We start from the raw sequence: 10684 nt of genomic DNA on the forward strand, positions 1-10684 counted from the left end.
GCAAACAAAAGGGCAGGTTTCCAGATTGAGGACAGGAGTGAGTGATTCAAACCGTGTTTTAAATAATTGTAACTGCACGCGATAGATGAATATTCTTCATATTAAAATAAGTTTTTGTCTTAACCAACACCTTGGGCTCTATTTTGACGGTTGACGGTCCATGCGCAAAGCGGAAAGCACAGGGCGCAAACGCATTCAGGGTGTGTCAGAATCCACTTTTGCTATTTTAAGGACGGGAAAATCTGCTTTGCGCCGTGGCGCATGGTCTAAAAAGGTTGAGTTTTTTTTCTTATTGAGTTATAAGTGTGTTTTGAGAATAAACCAATTAGAGTCTCATCTCCCATTCCCTTTCAGAGCCGGTTTTGTCGCGCCATAAGCACAATTGCTATTTACATGACGTAAAGTAAGTGGAAGTGGAAAAACTGAGCATTTCACTAGCAAGAAAACAGTTAAACTAATACACAGTTAAAATAATATGTTTTGTAATATCCTAATCTTAATCCTTTATATTTATATCCTATATATATCCTTATAGCCTATTTATATCCTTAATATTTTTAATTCTTTTTTATATATAAAGATATTTGCGATATTGGCTTTGTTCTGGTCTGTTGAACATTCTATTATAGTTTCTCAAAATAGCAACGAGCCAGCAATGTGCCTCAACACGCCTCTTTTTTGAGACTAGAATGCCTATGGGCGCACATATTAGCGCGAATGCATTTACTATTTAAACAGCGTGGCGCAAAACGTCAAAACGACTCTTGCGCCAAGCTGAAACTAGCAAACAACAATTGCGTTGCGTCTTGTGCCACATTGCACCAGGTGTATGATAGGGCAATTAATGAAGATTTACCAAATAAATGATCTGAACATGCAGCTTTGTTGAACTTTGCTGAACATGCAGCTTTGTCTCAGTAAATGACTGTAGTTGGATTAATGTACTTTTCTTGTTATTCAAAGCAATGTAAAATGATCTGACAATGACTGAATGGGCGTCTTGTAACTTGAGTTCAGGTTGGATAGGAGCAGATGCCAGCTGAGAAAGTTGAGAGCTTTTCATGGAAATACAGTGAAAAAGTGAAATGTGTTAATGATAAGATTACGGTGTCTCAGGTCTTTCACTGAAGTGAGTTGCGTGTTAAACATTCCTTAATGCTTTCTGGGTGTTATACAGAGATGCAGTCAGTGAAAATTTTCAAGTTGCAGGTGTTTTAAACATTACTTTCTTTGAGCATTCAAATTTATTAGATGTCGCAGACATTCTATATTGCAAACATTCTAGATCCCACAGATATTCTAACATTCTTTAGTTTGAACATTCAAACTTTTGATGTTGCAGTAATGCTAAACTTTTCTTGTTTCGTGTTTAAACATTGTAGATCTTGCAGATGTTCTCTTTTTAACCATTCTCATATTCTAGTTGTTTCAGACATCCATTTGGTCTTTAAACATTTGCTTGCTTGAGTCATTAAGAACATTCTAAAATTGGCTTTTTTCCTAACAAATAGAACATTCTAGATGTGGCAGACATTTTAAAAACTATTTCTAAATATTAAGACATTCTAGATATTGCTAACTTTTGCAGACAAACTCTTGTTTAATCATTCAAACATTCTTTATCCAAAGTTATTTAAACTTTTTACATGTTGCAGATGTTCTAAAATTCTCTTTTTTTCACATTAAAACTTTTAAGTTAATTTGCAATTAGACTAAAATATAGTATAAAAAATACAGCTTATGGGTTGAAATTTTGGTTAGGTTTCCTGTTATTCAATACATTTGACCTATTAATGTAATGACCTTTGACCTTTTCAGAGGTTAATTTTACATATAAAATTAGCAGGATTTCTTTAGCTTGTATGGGAACTCATAAAACCACTCTGAGAGTAGTGTAATCCATATGTTACTGCTTTACAGTTGGAATACTGTTTCCGGGTCCAAGCCACTCCTCATTTGAATTGACACCTTTTAGTCATATCACACATTAAAGTGAATTGTATATAAAATCATGGTGTACACAACAGTCTCTGGACTTACTGCATTGCAGACACCAGCAGTTTAACAGTTTATACAATATTAATCCCTTTCTGGCCATCGAATATTAGGCATGGATGGACATAGCATAACGTTTTGAGCATAATCTGCATATATATATATATATATATATATATATATATATATATATATATATATATATATATATATATATATATATATATAGATTTTTATTCTATGAAGAGCCTTTTTATCAGCCTCTTATATTTATATTCAGTTATTTCGTATTAAAAGTGATTAAAATGTAACCTATTCTTCGCCATAAAAGTGAAATTAATAAAGGAAGATATAGGAGCCTGAGAAAATATTATTATTAGAAGAAAATTTCAGATGGCACTTGCATCTGAACTCTTCATATATTTATTTATATTGTGATCATGATTTTTGTAAGTATTACATCGCTTTGTAAACGTTTATTATTACCATTTGTTGAGTCTTCCCATACAATTTAATAGACCCAGAAGCCGCTTCGCATGATGACACACTTAACAAGCAGATACCAAATTGACAGAGCTTAAAATTTTTCTTTCACTGCTTAAAAATAAATTAATAAATAAAATAAATAATTTATCACTGAATAAGGAAATGTGCGGATAGTATTTTAAGTTATCTAGCATTGGAAATGGACAGTTGGAAAGAATGAAGTCTATTAGCAGATGTGTCCATGACTGAATTGATGACTCAGTGTTGGGATGACGGCATGTGTTTGTGTGTCAGAGACCTTGTCAGAGGTGCTGCTTGTGTGTGTTTGTCTTTCTCTATGTGTTAGTGTTATTACATGTTACCATGGCGATGGTGTTTGTCATCTGCTTAAAATGCTTGCAGCAGATTTTGTTACCATTTTTTTTATTTTGCAGATCAACACACATTACTCGCAGTCAAATTCCACTTTTCCTTGCTATGTGTCTCAAAGTCATGTTCATAATATTGTGCATTTGTTTCTGGAAAATATCCAGCTAATTCTAAGCAAAGGTTTGGATAATGCTTAATGACTGGTGTAATTTTAATCTTGTGTTCAACTTTTGTTTTATTTTAGATCAGTTTTTTCACTATGGAGGCCATGGAGGAGGAGTCAAAGCCCATTGTCCCCACCCCTGCTGTTTCCACAGCCTCTGCCTCCAGCCCACAAAGTGAAGCTGTAACCAATGAACTGCAAGATTTGTCTCTTCAGCCCGCCCCCAATTTGCCTCCTATTTACGAGAGGAAGAATGGTGAGCTTAATGCAAAGATTTTTGTCTAATGGTTAAAACGTATATAATTTTTAGTTACATGTTATTTGATTCTTAACTAAACCTTAAGTCGTAGTCATTTTTTGAATCAACCAAACTGCAGTGTTTGTAAGCCCCACTCTCTCAAAGCTTGAATAAAGCTTTGACAAATAGTGTAGACAAATAGTAGTAAAGGCTGAATTGTTTCTAGGTGCAAGCTATTACACACACACAAACAAAAATATCTTAACTGTGGTAAAATTACTATAACATACTCTAATGTGGATAATGTATAGGGCTCTATTTTAACAATCTAGGTGCAAAGCAGACATGTCCGAATCTACTTTCCTATTTCAAGGACAGAAAAAATATGGTTTGCGCCCCAGCGCATGGTCTAACAGGGTTGTGCTTATTCTCTTAATGAGTTATGGGTGTGTTTTGAGCATGACATGCATTACACTAATCAGAGACTCATCTCACATTCCCTTTAGGAGTCAATTGTGTCGCGCTATAGCACATTTGCTATTTACATGGTAGACTTTGTAAGTGGGAAACGTTAAAGCTTTACTAATGAGAAAAGGTTTAACAGAGCATCTGCAGCGGAACGAGCCTCCTCCATTCAGCCTCTTTACTTTCTCTTTACTTTACTCGTACTCTCTACTTTACTTCTTTACTTTCGAGGATAAGAAAATGATGTTTACGCACTCCTCTGAAGACATCCACCAGTCTACATATTTAATAACAATTTAACAATTTAATAATAATAACGAAGTATGGTCAACCTTCCCCCCACTCGACATTAACATTGCATGGAGGTAGTGGCTTTTATATTTATGTAAAAAATAATCAGTTTTGTAACATTTTAATCCATCATCAGGTATTCCATCCTGTACCATCATTGTACATCCTGTGTGTATTAAGCAATGTGTAAGCAATTGGACCTGTATAGGGGCATAAGTAACATGCTCTGCACTGGACTTTAGAGCAGCTTTTAGTTGGTCGATGGTGCAGTCTATTTCAGTTTCGCAAAATAGCAACACACTGTTATGACCTAAACCGGTCACCACAAATAAGGAGAAGTCGAGTACAATTGCGGTACAAAAACATATTTATTTACTATTATCAAAGGTCATGTTGCTAGCCCATCAGGTCCAAAACCGATCCCAGCCGAAAGATAAGTGACCAGATTCCACGTGCAGCCTCTCCTCGTCTGAAACGAACACGCTATTTATAGCAGAGCAACTCAATCACAAACCGGTGTTCTCAATCCCAGCGCAATCAGCTGGACCTGCAACACACACACACACACACACACACAGATGCACAGACCGACACCCACACCCCAGCCACAAACGACCACAAGGGGTCGTCACACCTTCCTCCCCAAAAAAAGTTAAATAAAAAAAAAAAAAAAAAAAAAAAAAACCATACACAATCAACAAATAAGAAACAGGACACAAATCGACATATCTCTATCACTTCAAGAGACCGGTGCACGAGAAAGGGCGTCCGCCAAAATATTTTCCTTCCCCTTGATGTGGTGAATCTCCAAATTGTACGGCTGTAAAAATAAAGACCATCGCATTAAACGTTGGTTAGGATTTTGTAAAGTTGTCAAAAACGTCAAAGGGTTGTGGTCACAATAGATAACCACCGGCAATCCACCCCCCCCAACATAGACATCAAAATGCTGGAGTGCCCAAACCAATGCCAAGGCTTCCTTTTCGATTACAGAATAATTAATCTGATAAGGCAGAAATTTTTTGGAGAAGAAACATACTGGACGTTCCACCCCATCACCATCATCCTGTAGGAGCACAGCCCCTGCCCCAATCTCACACGCATCTACATGTATTTTAAATGGTCTGTCCCACTGCGGCGCAGCAAGAACTGGAGCATTTGTCAACAACGCCTTTACATTTTCAATTTATTTGCAATAAATATAGCAATTTGATTTGGCAGTATGTTCTTAAACTGCTCCAAAACAACCAATTCCACCAGATCCTTAAACAATTTGACAGAGGCAGAATTACACCAGCGTGTAAAACACAATTGCAGTTCACATGCTACTTCTACATATGACTGGGTAAAGTTCTTTCTTAAACCACGGAATTTTTGGCGATACGCTTCTGGAACCAATTCGTATGCCTTCAAAACGGCCTTTTTAACTTTATCATAATTTTGACTATCGGCCAAACTCAAAGCAGAATAAGCTTTCTGTGCTTTACCCGTCAAAACACACTGTAACATTAACGATCGTTCGGCCTCCGGCCAACTCTGATTGTCCGCAACTCGTTCAAATAACAAAAAAAATGTATCCACATCTTCTTCATTAAACAAAGGCATTAATCGCAAGTTTGCTGCTACATTAAAATTAACAGAAGGTAGCCCCCCCTCTGCTCCTTCACCTAAATCATCATCATTTAATCTCACTTTTCCATCCTTCATTAGATCCAAACGTTGCTGTTGAAGATCTAATTTTCTATTTTCCAAAGATTGCTGTGCCAAAATAGTTTCCTGTTCTAATTTTCGTTTCTCAATTTCCATTTTAAACTCCAATTTTCGCTGTTCTAACTGGAGAAGTACCAACTCTTTCTGTTGTTCAAAGGTAAAGGTAGTAGAGGGATACCTCGTAACCGAAACCCCTACTTCTGAAGACATAATCCCTTTCTCTATAAAAGCCATCTTTAAAACTGCCCTAACATTTTCTTTCAGTTTTTTATCATTTGTCGTAAGGACAATACCATAGTGGGCTGCAATCTCGATCAATTGGTCTTTTGTTAACAAATTAAATATTTGCTCAGAAGGATTCTCAATAAACTCACCTACTTCAATTGACGTCATAATCAGGAACAGAAGGGGCACAACGAAAGAGAAAGAAAAAAATATATATATATGTCTATATACATATACATACATACATACATATATATATATATATATATACACACACACATATACAAAATAAAAGAAAAAGAATAATCAATAAACCCCTTAAGTAATTTACCTCCTTGCCACACCCACTGGAGACAACAAATATATTTGCGCCCTGTATATTAATTTCGCAACCTATAACTATACATAAATCTAACTAAGTAGACCCTAGTCTTCAAGCATACAGTGGTGGGTTTTTATGCACCAAATACCGCAGGCTGAGAACAACAACCAATTATATTGGCGATTCTCTCACACCTCGGCGTGCTCCCGAGACATAGCTCTAACCACCGATCTGCTCAAAAATAACAAACTAAAAAAAAATATTTGACATGTCCCAAGAGACATATCACTTAATCCTAACAACGAAATTAATTCACAGGGCTATTTGAAATGTCAACCAGCTGTGCATGGAATTACACAAAATAAGTCTATTCTTTCAATACAATTGCACTCGATTCTCCCAATAATAAATCAAATTTCAGTTTTATCATCATAACCAATTAACCAAAACAAATTTAACAAAATCCAAAACAATAACAAAAATTATACAAACAATACCAAATTTTACCAGTCTAAGAAAAATGTTTTGGACGAGCCCCCATTCGTTATGACCTAAACCGGTCACCACAAATAAGGAGAAGTCGAGTACAATTGCGGTACAAAAACATATTTATTTACTATTATCAAAGGTCATGTTGCTAGCCCATCAGGTCCAAAACCGATCCCAGCCGAAAGATAAGTGACCAGATTCCACGTGCAGCCTCTCCTCGTCTGAAACGAACACGCTATTTATAGCAGAGCAACTCAATCACAAACCGGTGTTCTCAATCCCAGCGCAATCAGCTGGACCTGCAACACACACACACACACACACACACAGATGCACAGACCGACACCCACACCCCAGCCACAAACGACCACAAGGGGTCGTCACAACACCAACAATGCACCTGAACACACCTCCTTTATAGACCAACACATCGATAAGTCCACAAAGAGGCGCAAATGGGTTTGATATTTAAAAAACGTGGTGCAAAACGAGAAAATTAGGGTTGCGCTGGTCTGAAAATGGCAACAAAATGTAAATGACAGGGCCCAAAGTATTATAATAATTTTATTGTGTGTGCAGATTGCAACAAAACCTATAAGACTATGACTCTGACTTCCTAAATTTCTTGAGAAAGCATGGGAGCTTATTATTAATTAAGGGAAAATGATCAATTCAAATTATTCTCTTGAATAACTAATTGTGTGTAGATATCTATAGTCTATAGCAGTGGTGTCCAAACTCGGTCCTAGAGGGCCAGTGTCCTGCATATTTTAGTTCCAACCCCAATTAAACACACCTGAACCAGATATTCAAGCTCTTTCTATATACTAGACTTCTAGGCAGGTGTGTTGGAGGAAGTTGGAGCTAAACTATTCAGGATACTGGCCCTCCAGGACCGAGTTTAGACACCCCTGGTCTATAGTCACATATAGGTCATAATCAGATCATCATTGTAAACTGTAGTTTTAATGACCTCATATACTGAAGGGATGCTGGGTAATTAAGGAGCTTGTGCACACGTTTATATCATTACATGTTTATCATTTTTAAATGGCTGTTTTCTCAGCTCAGTGATATTTTTCGAAGTACGCATTGAACACATACTTTCATATTCATCTAAATGTCATTAACCAAGGTTTCTCAATTCTAGATAAGTATATAACCCCTTTAACATTAGTAGAATTCTTCAAAATTGAAAAGATGTATACTGTTTTATCTGCCAAACATTTTATATTCAAAATAATTTTTGACTAAATTTGAGTATTTCCTTTCTTTATATGTTAGTGGTTATCAGTGTGTTTTATTATGTTACAGTCATATGCGATATGTCTGTCTCATCTGCGCAACATCATTTAGCTTTCATGAAAGGTTTTGGTGTAATGAGAAAAATACTAGCAAAAAGCTTAGGACAGAGATAAACCTCGGATTGCATGTTTTTTCCACCAAAAATGTAAAGCAAAGCAATTTTTTTTTCATTGTTTATCAGTCACATGATTTAAAAAGGCTGCACTCAGCAACATGGTTATATAATTACATTAACCAGAGCAGAAAAAGACACCCAAAGCACTTCTTTTATTTCAGCTAATGTCAACATATGCTGATAAATAATAGAACTGTATAAATTTGGTCCGTTGATATTATTTAATGTACCTAAACTAACATGAAACAACAATGAACAGATGTATGTACAGTAAAAAAATGGACACTAAAATTATTAAATAAAAAATACACAAAATAATACACTTCAAATTTACATATTCAGTTGGATAAAGACATTAGGTTATAAGCTGATACCTGATATGTGTCATGCTAAGATTGAAGAGCTCAAGGCTGAAACGTGACATGCTCACACACGGCTCTGTGTTCTGTCTCACTTAGCATATAATGTCCAGCCCATAACTAATAATGGTTTCTAGGGTTATATTGCATTGCTTATCTAAACACGCACACTAGCATCCCACAATCTCTGAATATCTTCAAGTTAAATATCTAGCTCTACATGTTTACTGTAAGATGTCGCTCCTGCCATCTAGTGGATCTTGTCTGCACTTCAGTCGGTTCATTTTTTAATGCTGGAAATGTATTGGATTGCCTGAAATCACTTACACTTTATACACAGTCTGGCATGCGAGTAGTCATTTAGCAGATGCTTTTAACCAGCCTCGAGTGACCTGATTTTAAGTGCCTCATTCAGGCTAATGGATCGGCTCTAGCGAGAAGGGTCTGTAGACATGCACTCTGTTCGCTTTGCTGTGCCACTTGCACTCACTGCACAGGAACTGGATACAAGTTCCTTAATGTTGTATGAGAGTTTGACAGTTCATTATACAGTATCTAAACATTTGCAGTTGATGGCAGAATTATTATCTATCCTGAATTATTAGCCCCCTATATTTTCTTCTCCAATTTCTGTTTAACAAAGAAAGTTTTGTTCAACCCATTTCCAAACATAATAGTTTTAATGACTGATTTCTAATAGCTGCTTCTTTTTTGTATCTTTGCCATGAAAGGGTATCCGTGGGATCTTAAAAAATCTTAAATCTACTGAAACATTGTGTTGTAGGTCTTAAATCTTTTTTTAAAAGTTTTTAATTTTCCCTGTTAATTTTCTTTGTTTCCGTGTTGTTAATCTCCAACAATCCATCTCAATAAAACTTTTAACTTTTTATTTAAAAAAAGAATTTAATTACTTTTCTTATAGTAAAATTTGCTTAAAAGTTCTCCATTTATTACCTGAGGATGCTGACCTGACATATGTTTTTTTTGTTATTAAATTATTATTATTGTCGACTGAAGTAATTGACAGCTATGTTTTGTTCTTTTCTTGGTAAGGGTTATCGGGTTTGTGAATGAATATATTTAAAAAAAAAATGGAAACCAAATGATTATTATTGTTTTATTAAATGTATTAAATTTTAATGTGTTACATTTTTGATAAAGCAAGTGAAAATCTATTTTAAACTGGCATATTTAAAAATAAATCCTTAGCATTTAACCCTGTATAAGTCAAAAATTCCATTCATAATGGTTTTAAAAATCTCCTAATGCTTTAAATTTAACGGTGAAACCATGCATGATGACAGTACAAAATATCGTAGAAATCTTTTAAGATACTAGTATTCATCTTAAAGTGCAACTCTACAAATTAGGGTAGGCAAATCATTGTATAGCAGTGGTTTGTTCTGTAGACAATTCTAAAAATATCACTTAAGGGGACTAATAATATTTACCTTAAAATAGTTATAAAATATAATAACCTGTTTTATTCTAGCCGAAATAAAACAAATAAGACTTTCACCAGAAGAAAAAACATTATCAGACATACTGTGAAATATTCTTTGCTTTGTTAAACATCATTTAGGAAATATGTTAAAAAAGAAAATCCGGGCTAATAATTTTGACTTCAACTGTACATATAAATAAAATGTATCAATAATTAGAACAGTAGAACAGTTTTAGAACAGTAAAAACTGTTAAAACTACAACATAGGCAGAAAACATGTAGCAGCATTCACTATGAAGAATATTTATTATACTGTGAACCCATAATCCTAGAAAAACTGAAACTGTAGGAAATGTGTCTCTCTCATTCAGCACCAATGCAAATGTTTGCAGGTCTTGCACATTTTGTGAGCTTGATATTTAATGCATTATATAAAGTGCCTTGGAATATAATTCCCAAGCGAACACATTTATTTATTCTATGTCAACTACATTGGCTACATGCACACAACAATGCAAAACTGCTTTAACAACGTATACGTGTGACACGAAGAGATGGATTTGAGACATTTTGACCAATTTAAATTATTTTTTTTGCCAAATTATTAATAGTACCAGGCATCACGGTGGCTCGGTGGTTAGTACTGTCACCGGTTTGGTCGTTGGTTTGAGTCACAGCTGGGCCAGTTGGCATTTTTATGTGCAGTTT

The 10684-nt window shown here is 35.2% G+C and overlaps 1 protein-coding gene across 8 annotated transcripts in view; it reads left to right on the forward strand.

The window, feature by feature from the left end:
• mrtfaa (myocardin related transcription factor Aa) overlaps window positions 1-10684 on the forward strand; it is a 70538-nt gene that overhangs the window by 10779 nt on the left and 49075 nt on the right. For all 8 annotated transcript variants that reach the window (XM_073944422.1, XM_073944423.1, XM_073944421.1 and 5 more), the window contains one exon: window positions 3095-3269. In XM_073944422.1, coding sequence (XP_073800523.1) covers window positions 3110-3269 — 160 coding nt within the window. In that variant the 5' untranslated portion in view covers window positions 3095-3109. The remainder of the gene's footprint in view (window positions 1-3094; window positions 3270-10684) is intronic.

The sequence above is a fragment of the Danio rerio genome, chromosome 3 (assembly GCF_049306965.1).
Source record: "Danio rerio strain Tuebingen ecotype United States chromosome 3, GRCz12tu, whole genome shotgun sequence".
Classification (NCBI taxonomy): Eukaryota; Metazoa; Chordata; class Actinopteri; order Cypriniformes; family Danionidae; genus Danio; species Danio rerio.